The sequence below is a fragment of the Chanodichthys erythropterus genome, chromosome 16, assembly GCF_024489055.1.
Source record: "Chanodichthys erythropterus isolate Z2021 chromosome 16, ASM2448905v1, whole genome shotgun sequence".
Classification (NCBI taxonomy): domain Eukaryota; kingdom Metazoa; phylum Chordata; class Actinopteri; order Cypriniformes; family Xenocyprididae; genus Chanodichthys; species Chanodichthys erythropterus.
Window position 1 is genome coordinate 17,690,273 of NC_090236.1, and position 20,223 is coordinate 17,710,495.

The 20,223-nt window shown below is 41.4% G+C and overlaps 1 protein-coding gene across 1 annotated transcript in view; it reads left to right on the forward strand.

Moving 5' to 3' along the window:
* Positions 1–20,223, forward strand: part of ak5 (adenylate kinase 5) — a 139,767-nt gene that overhangs the window by 104,090 nt on the left and 15,454 nt on the right. Inside the window, exons 8-10 of the mRNA XM_067362955.1 lie at positions 515–591; positions 17,128–17,170; positions 18,472–18,516. Of these exons, the coding sequence (XP_067219056.1) occupies positions 515–591; positions 17,128–17,170; positions 18,472–18,516 (165 nt within the window). The remainder of the gene's footprint in view (positions 1–514; positions 592–17,127; positions 17,171–18,471; positions 18,517–20,223) is intronic.

Here is a 20,223-nt window from a genome sequence, read left to right on the forward strand (position 1 = left end):
GGTGTGATTTTCTAAGCTAGGATTTCCTTTACTAAGTACTAAAAGGGGTTGCCAGTCAACAAATGAAACATCATGTCAAGAGAATCATCATAAGTGGAGATGATTATAATGATCTCAACAATGAAAACATCTAACCATCTGTGTAGATAGAAACAAATTCAATATCAATTTCAATAACTCTTCCTTTGCTCTAGTGAAACATCTACTTGTGCCACAAATGAATTACTAATTAACATATAGGAAACATAACCTTTGTTATTGTTGCCCATGCTACTGAAAGGACCCCAGGGTTCCTTTTGCAATTACTGGTACAGAACAATAAAGAACAGTCAGTGTACCGCAGCACTTCTTTTTAATGATGGACAGTAGTTTAGAGGTAATATAATGTCTTTATTTTCACACAAGGCTTTGCTGTAATTGCTGTATTTTTCCTCTTTGAATCACAGACCTCAATACATGTTTCTTTCAATGTCTTTTCTTAGAGCTTGATTGTATCTTTTGCTTTTCTCTGCAGGACCCAGTGAGCTCGACCTCAGTCTGTTAGCAGACAGCAGCAGTCTGGCAGATGTGCCCACCAAATTTGACGAACAGGTTTGAGAATGTCTTTTACCTCTTTAACCTCTTTTCTGTTCTTTTCTAAAATCTACATGCTGACCTTTGGTGAGGCACTTTTTTCTTTGCTTTTCTTTGTTGTCTACACTGAAAGAGATTTGGTTTATTATAAACAATTTTCACTCAGAAATTGTTAGTAAATTTCACAAATAATTACAAAAAACTGGCAAGTAACACAGTCACTGAATTAAACATGAAGTAGAAAGTATGAACTATTAATTTCCTTTAAAGCATATCCCAGTAATCTTTTTTTTTGCAACTTCGTAATTCTTTTTTTTTTTTTTTTTTTTTTTTTTTTTACACAATGGTTTGATGGTATCTGATGCGGCTGTTATTGTGTTATCACAATAGCATTTAGAGCATCATTAGCATGTCAGAAAATGTCCCATCTGTCTGGTCTCTTTAATTCATTATAAAGTTATTGGAGTTTCAGTTCAGGCTCAGACGATACTGCCGAAGGGCTATTATAAGCAGATTGAGTCTGCATTTAATGGAAATGCTTGCTGAGTGACAGTCCTGCATTAGCGGATGGCCATTATGAATGACTCTATCTCCTGCATTAGCTTCTGTCTGGATGAAGCTTAAGCCAAAGTCCTTGACTTTCATTAGTATGTTTTTTTTGAACTATTTTCAGAATAATCTTTTAAAGGGGACCTATTATGCAAAATTCACTTTTGTATGATTTTGAACATAATTATGTGTCCATAGTGTGTGTACACAACCACCCTATTGGGGTAAAAATCCACCCACTCTGTTTATTATTTACTCCATAAATCTGAAACTGTGGCTGTGTCTGAAATCGCCCTCTATACCCTTAAACAGCCCATTATTTGAAGGGACAGCCATTTGTAGTGGTGTCCGAAACCATAGTGGATGTTATTGTGTGCGCTAAGTCCCATAATGCACCACAATAATGAGTGTACAACTGATGCACGCTCAATGGCTAGAGAACACCCATAATGCATTGTGTGGGTCACACCTAATTAATTTCTGCGTCTCGCTTGAAGATGGCGCCCGCAGCTGAATCATCCATTCATCCATTTTCCAAACTGCTGGTCCACAGTGTAATATCATACAGGTATAAATTTGTTTTTAATTGATTATTAAATAGTTTAATTAAGGTTTATACTTGCTAGTTTCCATGACAGAGTTCAAGATAAATCTTTTCATTACTGGAGCTGCCAGTTTGCTAAGTTTCCAATGATTATTAAACAGGAAGCACAAACTAAGCGACAGCCCTTCCAGCGCACTCAGCGTCCCAATTCACTCACTTGTTTTCATTCACTCCTTCAAGTAATCTGTTTATAAACTAATGTAGTGAATGGTGAATGAAGGTATAGGGGACGATTTCGGACACAGTCAGTGTCTTAAAATGAGTTGTTCAGGAATGTACTCCAATGTGACATCACATTGAAACAGGCCCTGCCAACAACATTCAACGGAATCTGCCCTAGTTAAGCACCTCCCCTGAGTAAGCTGTACACAGTCTGCCATGTTTATCTCCTCACCAGAGCATTTAACATTAGCATTCAAGTAAGACATGTATTCTTATTAAAGCTACTAATGTTATTCAGTCAAGAACAGTAAGTGATCTTCTGTTTTTATTTTGTTGTTTGATTCATATTAACAGCATAGGTACTGTATATTACACTGCTGTCACTTTAATACACAGATCTAATATACACATGCAATTTCTTTTCCTGCTTTTTACATTCACAAACATAACCCACTGTGACATAACCTTGTGTGTATTTGACAGTTTAAGCGCAATAAGACATAAAAGAGAACTAATACTCACGCAAACCATGTATCGGAAGTATAAACTATTATAGCTTTAAAACGCATGCAAATAATAAACTTTCATGATGACGAAGAACTGCAATGTCACATGAGTGTGGCTGCAATAGACAGTATCCAAGGACCGAGCTGTAAAAGCACAGCACTTTTTTGGATGGGGGTGGGGTGCAGCAGCTCATTTGCATTTAAAGATACGTGTACAAAAACACAATTTTTTTTTCTTCCATTCAAAAATGGGCATTTACAACACGGTAAAATACATGATCTGTGGGCTATTTTGAGCTAAAACTTCACAGACACATTCTGGGGATACCTGAGACTTATATTGCATCTTGTAAAAAGGGGTTCAAATTGATCACATTTAAAGAAAAACCATAGGATAGTGCCCCGTGCATTTGTTGGGTATTTCAATAGCAAAGTAATTATTGCATTAATACTAATACCTAGTACTTATTCGCTGACCTTCAATATGGAAATGCAATCAGTGTCTCTGAGTCAATGAGTGTGAATGATATAAATATATATATAATGGGACCGTTCTATAGCTTTATGTGTGTGCAAAGGGTTTCTTTGAGACCATTTCTTTTCTCAAGGTCAGGAAGTGTGTGCTATAGAGTAGATTTTTATGTAATCCCTACCTGGATACTGTCTCTGAAAGCTTCTGCATCTGTCTCTGAAGCTTGTAAAGAGAGGCTAGTTTAGTATTGCATTATCCCACATCAAGGCTTAATATGCATGTTCTCTGATCTTATATGATGCAGTACCCAACAGACATCATGCGCTATTCAAACTTTTTTCAATCTTTTTGGTAACCTGTCAAAATTTATTTTGAGTGTGTGCTCAATACTTTGTTTTTCTGAAAATGGCATTTTGTTCACTTTTTAAATAAAATGTGTAAATAAAACTACATGCAAAGTAAATTCTGTTCCCATTCAGTCAGTCACGTTCGACGTTACGTCAATACTGACGTAATGGGGTCTCACCTGGGTGCCCAGTCACCTCCAAGTGGTACCAAATGGGAAATGGACAGTGAGATTTACATGCCGAGTCACACCCACCCGGCACATCCGGCTATAAATAGGACCGGCATACTCACTTTCATTCATATTTTGCTGAGGAGCCGAGACAAGGATCCCAGCCATTCAGTGGTGGATCAGGGCTAAAGGCTAATTTTAACAGCCTTGAAGCTTGTGGGATTCCTGGCTGGTGTGAAGGCCAGCATCTCATCCCTGAGCGTTTCAGCTGTCAGAGCAGTCCCTAAAAGAGCAAGCATGGCTGTTCAGCATCTTTTTCAAAATGTCTTTTCGCCTGTGTGTTTTCTGGATGTGGTCATTTCCTGACCTCATCTGATGGCCACAATTTGCTGTCTCGCGTGCCTGGACAAACAGCACGCTGAGAGTGCACTCGTGGATGGCACATGCTCTCACTGTAAGAGCGACATCAGATTCTGGTTGGGTTGTTCAGGCTGAATCGGATTCAGTGTTGACGGCCATGCTTCGGACTGTCCCTGTCTCTTTGAATGTGCCTTTCAAATTCTCAATTATCTTGATGACTGGCTCATTCTGGCCCAGTCCCGAGATCAGTTCTGCGAACACAGGGACCTGGTGCTCAGGCTTCTCAGCCAGCTGGGGCTTCGGGTCAACTAGGAAAAGAGCACGCTCTCCCTCGTGCAGAGTATTGTTTTTCTCGGTATGGAGTTGGACTCTCACCGTGACAGCACGCCTGACCCACAAGCACGCGCAGTCAGTGCGGAAGTGCCTGAATATGTTCATGTGGAAAACAGCGGTTCCACCGAAGCAATTTCAGAGGCTCCTGGGGCATATGGCATCCACAGCCCCAGTCACGCCACTTGGATTGTTGCATATGAGACCATTTCAGCACTGGCTACACAGCTGAGTCCCGAGATGGGCATGGCACTGTGGCACACTCTGTACGGTTATCACACCGAGCTGTCATCATATATTCAGCCCGTGGTCAGACCTTGCTTTTCTACGGGCCGGGGTGCCCCTAGAGCAAGTGTCCAGGCATGTTGTTATGACAGATGCCTCCACCACCGGCTGGGGTGCCATATGCAACAGGCATGCTGTCATGCTATACAGGCAGGTGATTATCAATTGCCTCGAGTTGCTAGCAGTATTTCTTGCCTGCACCGGTTTTGACCGCTGCTGCATGACGAGCATGTACTGGTCCGGACGGACAATACATAGACCGTAGCGTACATCAGCCGTCAAGGTGTTCTAAACACCCGTCGCATGTCGCAACTCGCCCCCCATCTCCTCCTTTGTAGTCAGCGGCAACTCAGGTTGCTGCGTGCCATTTACATCCCAGGCAAACTCAATCGTGCAGCTGACTTGCTCTCACAACAGCTCATGTTTCCAGGAGAATGGAGACTCGATCCCCAGGCCATCCAGCTGATTTGGAGCCGATTCGTGGACACACAGCTAGACCTGTTTCCCTGAAGGAGGGAACGGAGACGTACGTCAGTAGTGACCGACGAATTGGGATATCGCTTAGAGAGCCCTATCAGCTTCGTGTAAACTAAAACAAGCCAATGGAATTGGCGTGCGATATTTGCATAATGCGCACCGCCTCCGACAGGTGTATATAAATAGGAAGCAGATGCAATCGCACTCTGTTTTTCGCTGAGGAGACAACTGGTGTCCGCGCTACAGCGAGGGTACAGAAACTGTGGCGACAGGACTTACGTCTCCGTTCCCTCCTTCAGGGAACGAGGGTTACATACGTAACCGAGACGTTCTCTTTCAGTCGGTCACGTTCGACGTACGTCAGTAGTGACCGACGAATTGGGATCCCAACTAAAGCGCCACAGTTACGAAACCCCTTCCAGTGCCCAGCGCAGGCTCAGCCGCCCATAGCACCGGCTGGCAGTGAAGGGGGCGAGCTTACACCGAGAGAGTCTACTGCTGTCTAACCAATACCCACTAAGTAAACTAGACTACACTGGGGAAGCGAACCCGTAAGGGACGCTGCGGAGACCACTACCTACCCAATGGGGGAGGAGTTTACGTGGAAAATAGACATATGGACTGGCCCAGAGGGCAGTACGCATATGGAGTCCCTGGGATGGCTCCACCTGGTAGGGGTAGACTCATCTGACAGGTGACAGCAGAGCTGGTTCTGCTAAGGGAAAGACACGGAGTAGACACGGGAAAGACACGGACTCAGCCCCTAGGGAGTTTTAACCGTGGTTAATTACACATATGGGACCGCTCACGTAGAGGGGTCACGACATATGGGCCCCAGCCAACAGACAGCGTCAGCGACGGATGTAGGCCTGGCATCAGACACTCCGCAATGTCCGAGCCGAAGGGGGAGGCGGAGGAACTCGACAGGGTTCGCCAGGCGGGGAACACGACTGGAGTGAAAGTATGCACGTATCCGGCCGGTGGCGGGAATGGCATTGCAAGCCGACACTTAGAGTGGGTACAACACGTCTACCGACTAGTGGATGCGAGTACACGTGAGGATACCGGCTCTACACGTAGGCTATAAATCCTAGCGAACGTGTTTGGTGTCGCCCAGCCCGCAGCTCTACAGATGTCTGTCAGCGAGGCGCCATGAGCCAGCGCCCAGGAAGAGGCCACCCCTCTGGTGGAGTGGGCTCTCAACCCGAGCGGGCAAGGCACGCCCTGGGATTCGTACGCCAAGGCGATGGCATCCACTATCCAGTGGGCCATCCTCTGCTTGGAGACAGCCTTTCCCTTCTGCTGGCCTCCGTAACAGACAAAGAGCTGGTCTGAGGTCCTGAAGCTTCGCGTTCTGTCCACGTAAACGCGCAGAGCGCGGACGGGACAGAGCAAAGCTAGGGCTGGGTCTGCCTCCTCCGAGGGCAGCGCTTGCAGGTTCACTACCTGATCTCTGAAGGGAGTGGTAGGAACCTTGGGCACGTATCCAGGCCGGGGTCTCAGGATGACGTGAGAATCACCGGGCCCGAATTCTAGGCACGTTTCGTCGACCGAAAATGCATGCAGATCCCCTACCCTCTTCAGGGAAGCCAATGCAACCAGAAGAACCGTCTTAAGAGACATTAGTTTCAGGTCGACTGATTGCAAAGGCTCAAAGGGATGACCCAGCCTTCGCTCCAACCCTTCTTGCAGGAAGGAAAGCACGGATCCGACCGAACATGATCGGGGGTCCTCTCGGCGAGAGGTGCACCATTCGACGAACAGGTTCCACTTCAACGCGTAGAGACTCCTAGTGGAAGGAGCTCTAGCGGAAGTGATGGTGTCTACGACCGCCTGCGGGAGATCACTCAGAACCTCCGCATCCCGTCCAGGGACCACACGTGGAGGTTCCATAGATCGGGACGCGGGTGCCACAGGGTGCCCCGTCTCTGAGTCAGGAGGTCCTTCCTCAGAGGAATCGGCCAGGGAGGGGCTGTCACGAGGAGAATGAGGTCTGAGAACCAGGTCCGAGTGGGCCAGTACGGAGCCACTAACAGAAGCTGCTCCCCGTCCTCCCTGACCTTGCACAGGAGTTGTGCGAGAAGGCTCACTGGGGGAAACGCATATTTTGCGCAGACCCGGGGGCCAGCTGTGTGCCAGGCCATCCGTGCCGAGCGTGCCGCCGGTCAGGGAATATAACCACTGGCAGTGGGCAGTTTCTGGGGAGGCAAACAGGTCTACCTGGGCCTCGCCGAAATGCTGCCAAATCAGCTGGACCGCCTGGGGGTGGAGCCGCCACTCGCCCGCAAGTGGAGGCTGCCGTGACAGCTCGTCGGCTGCACGGTTGAGCACACCTGGGACATGAGTGGCCCGAAGGGACCTCAGATACTTCTGACTCCACAACAAGAGATGGCGGGCGAGTTGCGACATGCGACGGGAGCGTAGACCACCTTGACGGTTGATGTACGCAATGGCCGCAGTGCTGTCTGAGTGGACTAGAACGTGCTTGCCTGACAACAGCTTCTTGAAGCGGGCCAACGCAAGACGTACCGCTAGCAACTCGAGGCAATTGATATGCCAATGCAGCTGAGGCCCCGTCCAAAGACCTGCCACTGCATGCCCGTTGTACGTGGCCCCCCATCCCGTGGCAGAGGCATCTGTGGAGACCACAGCATGCCTGGACACTTGTTCGAGGGGTACTCCGGCCCGCAGGAACGAAGGGTCTGACCACCGGACAAGGGTGCGACGGCAGCTCGGTGTCACGGGGACACGGAGCGTGCCGCACTGCTACGCCCATCTCGGGACCCGGCCGCGGAGCCAGTGTTGAAGCGGCCTCATATGAAGCAATCCGAGCGGCGTGACCGCGGCTGCAGATGCCATATGCCCCAGGAGCCTCTGAAAATCTTTCAGTGGAGCCGCTGTCCTGCGCTTGAGCGAGCTCAGGCAGTTCAACACCGACTGGACGCGCGCCTCGGTGAGACGCGCAGTCCGTGCGACCGAGTCTAGCTCGAGACCGAGATAAAAGATCCTCTGCCCGGGGGCGAGTTTGCTCTTGTCCCAGTTGACCCGAAGACCCATGGGTGACATTTGACTCTCGAGTTAGGGGGGGCAAGAATTTGTTTTTTTTGTTTTTTTTTTTTGCAGGTAAACATCTTTTTGTACCTGCATCAGCAAATTATTCGCGGAAGTTTTAAGCAAGCAAGTTTAAGTTTGCTTGTTTTTTTTTTTTACTTATTTATTTAATAATTCACTTAATTGTATTATCACGGGAAATGACGCGGACGATATCTGGAATCAGAGTTCATCATTTTGCGAGCAACTGATGATAAAGAAAAATGTCACGTCGCAATATTGATAATAGGTATTACGATTTTAAACCATGAAGCCGAGCCAGTTGATATCACACAAACAATGAGCAAACTTTGCGTGAGAGTTATGCGGATGAAGTCTCACTAGAGAACAGTAGCGGCTCCTTGCCATAAATATAGGTAGGGCAGATTCTGGGTGTTAACGCTAGTTTATTATAAACATTTTGCAAGCTTTATATTCTAATCGCTGAACATATCATACATACATGAACATATCGCTGAACATACCGCTCTAATGATGATTGACAGACTTTAGTACACACAACACACAAAATCTTAGAATTGTATTTATTGCTTTTGTTTTTAGAATATTGTTTTAGAATAGTTATGTAGGAATTCGAGAAATGAGCACGTTTAAATTAAAGGGTTTTTACCCTTATTAATGTTATACGCTACTCCACATAGGAAGAACAGACATGCCAAACAGTTACTGACCTGATGCAGACACACATCTGAAGCGGACTGATATCGTCTTGGTCTGGAGCGAGGTGTAAGTGAGGTGTGTTTAACGTGGAAATAAGCGGGGCAGCCAGAAATCTGCCACTATGGCTCTCTATGAGAGGGTGCTGCAATTCCATATTTCACCACAGATTTACATAGGAAAGTTGTGTGGCGCTGTAGAGCTGGGATGGGGCTTCCCCGCTTAGTATTATGAATACATGCCTGTGGAATACATGCCTGTCGAATCCATGCGCTACAATTTAATATATCCAGCTCACTTTACGACTTAAAGTAGTCTAGAAAATCTGAAAATTATTTGTTGCAGAATGCCGAACACATTTATAATGTATTATTAATTCAGTGTACATAGGGGTAGGCCTATTATTATTTTGGTAAGGCTCTGCCCCACCTGCCCATACAGAGCCGCGGCTGGTACAGAAACTGAAAGTAAAAACCATAGACTGTGGTAAAAACTGAGCTTTTGGCATCTTTCGGCGCATATCCTCTTAGAGACTATTAATTTATTTTCTTAATATTTCTCTTGTGGTCCATAGTGAGGAAAAAAATGTAAAATTTTACGAAAATAAACTAGTTGTTTTTTAAATGAGGAGTATCCAACTAATCTTTTATCCTCACTCACAGCGCATCGGTTATGCGGTGATGCGCTATGATATTGTGGGGAAAATTAATTACAATATTATCTGAATAATAAAAGTAGCATAATAATAATAAGAAGAATTTAATAGCCCTGCGTGCCCCGTCCGATATACGCCACTGTGAAGGGATAAACGGCGTTTGGGCACGGCATCAAAGCGATTAACTGTTTTCAAATCCACATGCATGGACCGTCTCTGCATGACGGTCTGCATGTCTCCTGTAACTGATGTTTATCATGCGTTTTCAGAAACGTTTACTAGACGGTGGACTAGCTTTGACTCTCTGAATAGTGGCCGCGTTTTTTGTGACCACGGTCTTTCCGCGCTCACGGGCAAAGGACTCGGAGTAGGCTATCTTTGAAAAGCTTGCGCTCAACTGTGTGCGTGAAGGAGCGATGGAGCTGTAGCCTACCCGGAAAAAACGGTCGAACGGGGCATAGGGGAGGGGACCCCCGCTTCCTGAGACTTCAGGAAGGAGAGTCTTGACCTCAGCACCGCGATAGTCATGTTCCCGCAATGGGAACATGAACCATCCACAAAAGCTGCTTCAGCGTGCTGAATGCCCAAACACGAGATGCAACGATTGTGCCCATCAGCAGGGACCAGGGAACGACCGCACCCATTAACGCACAGACGAAATGACATACTGTCAGGGTTCGTCTGTAAAGCTCTTTTAGAAGGGGAAAACAGTCAACTCGCTCGTGCCGAAGCACACAGGGAGTGACGCGATGTGCCAGGTACACCACTCCCTGGACACACCGAGGAACCGGCCCAAATCGCAACACACACTTCACTCTTAGGCGTGTGCTGTGAAAACAGCAGTTGAGAGCTACAGCTCGGATCCTCGGGAGCTTGCGACCTCGCTGTAGCACCATTACACCGGCACACACGGCTTGCTGTGAATCCTCTTCGAGGCAGTTTAGTTCACACAAAACAGTCTTCTAAAACAGGACACCACTGAATGGCTCCGAAGCGAAAGACAGACATCTGAAAGACATCTGCTTCCTATTTATATACACCTGTCGGAGGCGGTGCGCATTATGCAAATATCGCACGCCAATTCCATTGGCTTGTTTTAGTTTACACGAAGCTGATAGGGCTCTCTAAACGATATCCCAATTCGTTGGTCACTACTGACGTACGTCGAACGTGACCGACTGAAAGGGAACTACAGGTGCTGGTCATATAATTAGAATATCATCAAAAAGCTGCTTTATTTCACTAATTCCATTCAAAAAGTGAAACTTGTATATTATATTCATTCATTATACACAGACTGATATATTTCAAATGTTTATTTTTTTTTAATTTTGATGATTATAACTGACAACTAATGAAAATCGCAAATTCAGTATCTTAGAAAATTAGAATATTGTGAAAAGGTTCAATATTGAAGACACCTGGTGCCACACTCTAATCAGCTAATTAACTCAAAACACTTGCAAAGGCCTTTAAATGGTCTCTCAGTCTAGTTCTGTAGGCTAAACAATCATGGGGAAGACTGCTGACTTGACAGCTGTCCAAAAGACGACCATTGACACCTTGCACAAGAAGGGCAAGACACAAAAGGTCATTGCAAAAGAGGCTGGCTGTTCACAGAGCTCTGTGTCCAAGCACATTAATAGAGAGGCAAAGGGAAGGAAAAGATGTGGTAGAAGAAAGTGTACAAGCAATAGGGATACTGCACCCTGGAGATGATTGTGAAACAAAACCCATTCAAAAATGTGGGGGTGATTCACAAAGAGTGGACTGCAGCTGGAGTCAGTGCTTCAAGAACCACTACGCACAGACGTATGCAAGACATGGGTTTCAGCTGTCGTATTCCTTGTATCAAACCACTCTTGAACAACAAACAGCGTCAGAGGCGTCTCGCCTGGGCTAAAGACAAAAAGGACTGGACTGCTGCTGAGTGGTCCAAAGTTATGTTCTCTGATGAAAGTAAATTTTGCATTTCCTTTGGAAATCAGGATCCCAGAGTCTGGAGGAAGAGAGGAGAGGCACACAATCCACGTTCCTTGAGGTCTAGTGTAAAGTTTCCACAGTCAATGATGGTTTGGGGTGCCATGTCATCTGCTGGTGTCGGTCCACTGTGTTTTCTGAGGTCCAAGGTCAACGCAGCCGTATACCACAAAGTTTTAGAGCACTTCATGCTTCCTGCTGCTGAGGAAGATGCGATATGCCAGACCCAACAATGCAGAAGAGCTGAAGGCCACTATCAGAGCAACCTTGGCTCTTATAACACCTGAGCAGTGCCACAGACTGATCGACTCCATGCCATACCACATTGCTGCAATAATTCTGGCTGAGGAGCCCCAACTAAGTATTGAGTGCTGTACATGTTCATACTTTTCATGTTCATACTTTTCAGTTGGCTAAGATTTCTAAAAAATCCTTTCTTTGTATTGGTCTTAAGTAATATTCTAATTTTCTGAGATACTGAATTTGGGATTTTCCTTAGTTGTCAGTTATAGTCATCAAAATTAAAAGAAATAAACATTTGAAATATATCAGTCTGTGTGTAATGAATGACTATAATATACAAGTTTCACTTTTTGAATGAAATTAGTGAAATAAATCAACTTTTTGATGATATTCTAATTATATGACCAGTACCTGTATATTCAGCTTCACAGATTCATGCACAATTCAGAATAAGCTCAAAACTATCAGGAACCTTCCTGCCATGGACTGTTTGGATTGATTTTGCTCTGTTTCTGGGAGCATCTTGTTCTCTTCACTTGCTCTTTTCTTTCTCCTTATCTCCTGCCACACACACACACACACACACACACACACACACACACACACACACACACACTCACACACACACTATCTTCTATTTAGAGGGTTCTCGCTATCTACCAACAGATATGGCAGGGTTACATGAAAGAGACCAACCAATTAGACCCTCCCTGTTGTTAGATGTCTATCAAAATGAATTCCTGAATCTGTTGCTTCTCTGTGCATTTCCATGGAGAGACTGTCTTGCTTTCTTCATTATATTTGGTTAAAATCGTGCCTGTGTGAGGCAAAAACAGGGCTCCTTCATGGAGGATAGTGTGAAGAGTGTTTATGGATGTGGATTAGCCCACATTCCCACCGTGACCCTTTCATCTTTGTCCATCAGCAGTGCTACTGACGGCAAACTCTCCATGCCATCGGTATCACACAGGGTAAAACACTTCTGTAGATGAGAACAGATCTCAGAGCAGACCTTGGCTCAGTGTGCAACGTTCAGCAGGTTATTGGCTCCGGCCAAGCTAACTTTGTTCTGTACTGTGATTGTTTGCCAGCCACTTGGATTAAGACGTCCATCTACAGTGTAGAAAAGCTTCAGTACAGTTTTGTACTTGCTCAGTACTTGTTCTATATATTCCTGTTTTCAGCAACCCATTTGAGACATTTTGACTGACATACAGACAAGTGACAAATTAAAGGAAAAACTAACATAAATGGTCTCAGTGAGATCCTGGTTCACCACGTGCCCACTGAGTCTACCTGTTTCTGGAACTCTGCTGGAGGGATAGAGCACCATTCTTTAGCATAATTCTAAAAAGTACACTTAATGTAAGTTAAATGCAGAACTGTAACTGAACATAATGTCTGACATTAATTGCATGTTAAAGTGTAGCTTTTAAGCTTTTTCTGTAAATTGAATAGGGAAGGCATAGGACATAGAATAAGTTTTTGAACTGCAAGAGTTTTACACTTTCTTTCCTAACCCTAACTTTCATATGTTGAATACAAAAGGTGGTCTGGCGGAAGCTAGATATTTTACTTCATAACTTGTTGTTGAATTTATGATTTTTTTTTTTTTTTTTTTTTTTTTTTTTTTTACACAAATGCATCGCTTCACTTCAGAAGGCTTTTATTAACCCCCCAGAGCCGTGTAGAGTATGTTTTTATTATTAATGGATGTGGATGGAAGCACTTTCTTCAGCTCATACTCTTTGGTCTCGTTCATTACCATTATAAAGTTAGATGCGTCAGGATATTTCTTAAAATGTCTCTGATTGTGTTCATCAGAAAAAAAGAAAGTCATATGCACCTAGGATGGCTTGAGGGTGAGTAATGCTTGGGGTAATTTTCATTTGAAAGTGAACTAATCCTTTAACCCTTAAATGCATGACTGTTTCGCCAATCATTCTTACATATTCGGGTCTTTATTGACCCGGATCTATATCTAACACGAAAGGATCTTTACCTGTCGCAATATTATAAAACTCCTCTGATATTAGAGTAACAATTACAGAAGAATAAAATAAATCGTGTTTTGTTACCTTTTGGAGCTTGAAAGGGCTCCGTTTGAGCAGATGTTTTATGCAACCACCACTGTCCTCGTCAGAGCTCATTTCCCAGTAAATTCAGCAAATAATGGGCTAGTTTTATGTTTGAGGTCACAAATATGAGCCCATTCATGATCTCAAACATATTCTCAAAACTATATAATTTTCAACATCTTCAAAATCAATATTTTGATCGCTAACAGCTTCACCAGATCCATCCAGTAACAGTTATAGTCATATTTGATTGCATTCATTACTTGATCTGCAGTAAATCGCTGAGCCATTTCATGTTTTTCTTATAATTTCGTTTTCTGTCTAAATGAGTCGTCACTTCAGCATTGTGTATCAGACATTGCCACCTTGTGGAATAAAGGTGAATTGCACTTATTCCTTCATCTAAGATTCAATTATTATTGTGCAGAAAAAATATACATACACTCATACATACCTCGGGTCGTTTGCGACCCTATACAATTTTTACAAAAAATGAATACAAAAATAGGCATTCTTTTAATAATTTTATGATTTCTTTCTTGTTATATTCTTTATAATGAATTGATTGAGGAATACCAAGAAGGTTGATGTCTAACTTGAAACATGAACTAGGAGGAGGGTAGTGAATGACGTCCCGGGTCACTAAAGACCCGAGGTATGCATTTAAGGGTTAAATGTAATCTAATATCAAATAACACAGTCCCGTAATGCCGTTACACCTCAGGTGTGCATTGTTTTCTAATAATTCAACGGCCCGGAGTCAATTATTGCACTTATACTACGGTTACCACAACTCAAGAAACTGTTCAGATGTTGTATTTTAATTGTGGAGGCTTGAGACAATTGATAGCAGACTAATACAGTTATTAACGCAGTTATGAGAGAGAGAGAGAGAGAGAGAGAGAGACAGAGTGTGTAATGTAAATTAGCCTACCTGAGTCTATGCGTCTCTCAACATTGTTCGGCAGCAGTGTCTCTACTAAAAGCGAAACTGTAAGTTTATCTACTTCAAGAACCGTACCATTATTACCTCACTGGTGAGAAATGTCATGTAGCTTTTAAGTTGCTCAACTATTTTACCTATTAATTCATCAGAGCAGCGCAGACAACACGTTTCTGTGCGAGAGTGTTCCCATACTGTATGTTTGTGCGTTTAAGTGAGAGAGAGAGCGGGAGAGAGTATATGTGTTCAGAACATAATTAAACATATTTTGTGGCAAAAACCATGACAATAATTTGTAATTTTTTATCCTTTGGTTTACTTTATTTATTTGCTTGGTCAAAGTTATTGCGGGTTTTGTTTCTTATGCTGTTGGAGGCTGTAAGGACCTTTTGAAATAACTGAATACTGAAATGGAGTTAGTGATAACTGGAGTGATACGGAACTGGAATGTTGTCAAGACCTGCCTCGAACTACTTTAGCCGTGCGTTTCCCTGAAAATAATTGCACACCTTAGAACGTTTGTCAACCATTTAGATTCGAACATTCAACAACCCCGTAGTATAAAGTATTTTAAGTACTTGTTAGTCAACACATCAAAATAAGTGTACATTTTTTAAAGCAAGATGCCTCAAGAGGTACCAGATTTTCCTTTAATTTGTCTTTCATCTGTTACATCAGTGGTTGCACTTATTACTATAAACCATGGCAATTCTACTATATTCTTTGAAGTGCCTTTGAACTCTTAGCATATGGTATTATATTCTATAAGATGAAATATGGTATTCTTTCAGTAACATACTATGAAAGCATATAGTATCAGTTACATCACTATACCATCGTACCCTCACTATGGTATTTTTACCAGCAATTACAGAAGACAGTGTAGATGAGATGCAGAACAATGAGCGTCTCATACAGCAGTCTGTGCTGCTTTATCATATGGGGGTGTCTGCTGAAATCATGCATCCAGCACTTCCTGCAGCGCCCACGGCTCCTCCACGTACAAAAACAAAGCAAACGTCTAAAGCACATCAGGCCGACCTTCGCGGCTGTTCAGTCTGCACAGCTAATGAATGAGAGGAAGACTGATATTCATGAGAAAACATCCTCCACGGTCAGAGAGAGAGAGAGAGAGAGAGAGAGAAAACAAGTGAGAGCAAAAACAAAACTCAAAAGGTCTTCTCTGAAATAATCAGTATTTTAAATTTAAGTCTTGTTTTCAGTGAAAAATTATATAAACATTCTAAGATACACTTACTTCAGAGGTTAAATAGTGTAAGATATTTTCAGCCATTTAAGTAGGTCCAATAATAAACATGCAAGATTCAGTTACTGAAAGAACCCTTATTGATCAGGCACTAAGGTGAATATTGGGATGGACATGTACCCCTCATTGTCTATGGCGCAGGATTTGTAGTCTAAACAGTCCAAGTTTGAGCTTGTGGGTATGTGTATCGTTTCTCTCTCTTTCTGCTAGTGACTCAACGGACCGGCTGGCCTGCCCACATCACAAACACGCTCATCAGCGGCACCCTGCACTCCGCCCACACACACACTTTTTCATCTCATCTTCTCTAATGCTGCAAAAAGTGGCAAGTTACCACCTAAGGTTTTCCTGTTAAACAGCCCAGAACTCTTTTAATCACAGTAATCACGGCACAAACTGTCAAGTTCCCAGTTTTCTGCGGTGTGTTTATGTTCAAACACTAGAAACCTCACAGCTTTTGTTTTAATTAGCTCAAAGAAACTCATGAAATGACTGTCAAGAAGCATCATGTTTTCACCCAAAAATCGAAAGAAAAAAAAAGTTTGCATCAAAAAACATGGAGCCTATTTTTATGATCATTAAGATTTTAGCATTCATGATAATTACATGCTTTTAACTGCCCTTCATTTCAGTAGCCTTCTCAAAAAAAAAAAAAAATCTTGAATGCTGAAAAACATTAAATCATCTTATTCAAATGAAGTATTTATTTTAATGATTATAACAATAATAATAATAATAATAATAATAATAATATAAAACATGTTAATGAATAATGACAATGGGCTTTTTTTGCATTAGAGTAATGAGAAATTGGGGGAGGTGCTTAATTATGAAAATAATGACTTAAATGCAAAAAAAAAAATAATAAAAAATGCTAACTGTACAGTAACAATTATAAAATTGACTGTTATTCCTAGTGAACCATAAATTGTTGTAATTTCTTAATGAATTTGGAATGTAGTGGTCAGTTCACTGAAATGAAGCAGCCTCAATGCAGTCGACAAATGCGACCTCTGAAGGACGCAGCCTTCGAAATGAGACACAGCTATAGTCTTCATTTTCTTTGTACCAAATATAATGATTAATATATTTTTTTAGAGACATGTTTTGTGAGTTCAGCAACTTTTAAATGAAAAATTACAGCTTTATTGAACATTTTAAATGAACAGTACGTATTCTTAGGTCAGATAAAATGTGTATGCTCATTGCAGGTCAGACTGTACGATTTGGATGTCATGTTATTTAGAGGATTTCTTGAAGGGGCATTTGAACATTAAATCAGTGTCTTCCTGTACATGTCTGTGATCTTTATAAAAGTAAATTAAATCCTTTTCTTAATGTGTCTTTCTCTATGGCAGACCGATGAAGAGGTGGCTGGATATGCAGAGGCGATTGGAGAAAGTGAGCAAAGCATCAATTGATCTTTGTGTACTGTATTTATGTGTGTTCATTTCTTGTTATATTGTTGATGAAAGAATATGCTTGTTAGGCAGTACCAGATGTCTAATATGCCTCTAAAGTCTGTATGTCTGTACAGTGATAGAACAGCAATGTGATTGACAGAAGTGTTGAATTTTCCTCTTCAATTTTACAAACCTGGATTTCAATTTGTGCACAAAATGGTGTAACCATTCTGATTATATTATATTATATTATATTATATTATATTATATTATATTATATTATATTATATTATATTATATTATATTATATTATATTATATTATATTATATTATATTATATTATATTATATAAAACGGTTAGTTATGTCCTTGATTCTGATTGGTCAATAGCTATGTTTTATTCACGATAAAACACAGCTATGACTGCTTCACCCAACGTTTCTGTGTATCACTACACAACACCCTTAGCAAACACTCTTTGCAACATAAACTGTATGTTCTCAACTGATATTGTTCATTGAAGCTTACTTTATTATGTAGAAGAGTATTGTGAGAAAGAGATAGATTGAGCGAGTTTATTACCTGTATTCAGATTAAGCATTATCCTGTCCTTTCAACAGTTAAGGGGTTTTCCCATGACTGACAGCGCTAGTCAAAGCATTTGTTAATTGCGTCTTGTTCCGTGTTCACAACAATTCAGTATTTTCAATGTAAAATTCTTCGCTACTGACTGACACACTCATATAGACAGTCTTTGTCGCCATCTAATGGCCTAATAATGAAACTTCTGTTGCTGTTCACAGTCAGGTACTATTTTTTCCGGTGAAAGGAAGGTTTTAGTGAAAGTTGCATTGATACATATTTTTGTCTTTAATATTTGTATTGTGTGGTAACCGTTTTATAAAAGCAATAAGGTACTCGAGGCTAGTGCTGTATCGTGAATAAGTCACGGCTGAAGGTGTTGTTAAGCATGACGCAAAACGATACAGCACAGCCTCTCGTAACTTATTGCTCACATATTATATTATATTATATTATATTATATTATATTATATTATATTATATTATATTATATTATATTATATTATATTATATTATATTATATTATATTATATTATATTATTATTTGCTACTGGTAACCCTGCATTTTAAGTGTTTTGTTATTCTCATTAATTACCAGCATTGATTGGACCACATGACATGACAAAGCTATATTATTACATGATAAAACTGTTATCTGATTGTAATATAATTGTCTTTTTTTCTTTTCTTTTTTTTTTCTTTCCAAAATGCCACCAGGCTTTCCTGTGGAGACCAAGAAACAAAGGGTCATCTTTGTGATTGGTATGTTAGCTGATAAAACTGCATTAGCACATTATACATTACTTTCAATGCACATTATCTTCATTATAGACATGGAATGCACTGTTTTATTGTGCCTTAATTTCCCCCTGAAGAACAGGTCAGGAACCAATATTTTGATGCAAAGTACACATATCACAGCTAGATCAGACATAATAACACAATCTACCAAGTTTCTTTTGCGACACAAACACACAAGCAACATAATGAACTGTGAAATTGGGGGCAGGTGAAAGCTTTGGAAGTGTCATAAGGTTCTTAATTGAAACTGTTGGCAGTCTTCATTTGAAAATGACTCATGTTCTGGATAAATAGAAAGCAGACGGTCAAGATGGTATGAGACTGTTTGCTAGGGGCTTTCCTCCTCTCATGTTTGTTCAAAGGCTCTAGCTACTGGGACATAGTGAAGTGAACTATAAAGCCAAAGCTTTACATCTCTTTGTGGTTAAAAGAGACATGAAGAAATCAATTTGGTTCCTTTGAAAATAACCTGGTGGAAACAGTCTGTGTTCCTGTCCTGTCACATCAGCAGATTGGTACAGTGGTTATGCCTATAATATTGCTTTGGATATGGCTGTTGAGTGTTGATAGTCAGATGGACAGATCTGAGATTGATAGCATTGTGAATTATGCTCTAGAGTGCACTTGACCACCCTAACTGACACATTCAAGATTTACTGAAAAAATGTATTAGCACTGTATCTGCACTATGGAACCTGTCAGGAAAAAAGAATTAGATTAGATTTAAGACTCAGACTCAAGGCTCCTTTGAGAGTTTGTTCTTTTTTTCTTTCTTTTTCTTCTTCCCCCAAACATTCTCTCTCTCTCCCTCTCTCTCTCTCTCTCTCTCTCTCTCTCTCTCCCCCCCCCCATGTTATACAAAAATGTTGACAAGGTAAAAGCACAAATGAGATGCTCACATATGAAGGATTGAGAAACAAACAGCGACTGAGAATGATGGTCGCAATTTATTTTGAATTTTTTATGTTTTTTTTATTGTTATTAATATACACTACCGTTCAAAGTTTGGGGTCAGTTGGTCAGTTGGTGAAGATTTGTTTTTTTTCCTTTTTTTTTTTTTTTGGGTGGGAAGGAATACTGGGTTTAAATAAAAACAATATTTTCAAAAGTGACAGTAAACACATTTATAAAAGATTTTTATCAATTTTGATTTCAAATAAATGCTGTTCTTTGAACTTTCTATTCATCAAACAATCCTGAAAAAAAGGTATCAGTTTCAACAAACTGTTTACAACACTGATAATAATAAGAAATGATTCTTGAGCAGCAAATCATCATGTTAGAATAATTTAAGGATCATGTGACACTGAAGACTGAAGTAATGATGCTGAAAATTCAGCTTTGACCACAGAAATAAATCACATTTTATAATAAAGAACAATTTTTCAAATATGTAATAATATTTCAAGTTTTACTGCATGTCTGATCAAATAAACGCAGTTTTGGAGAATATACAGTCACACCAAAAATTATTCAGACATTTTGGATATTTTTTTTTTTATATATTTTTACTAGTGGGTGCAGGACAGTATAGTTCATTTATAATTTACTATAGTGAGGATAGCAAAATAAAGTAAACTGTGACATATTATACCCACAAATTCTTCATATAGTGGACTACCAGTAATCCAAAAAATATTCAGACACTTTGAGATTTGTTTGTCACCG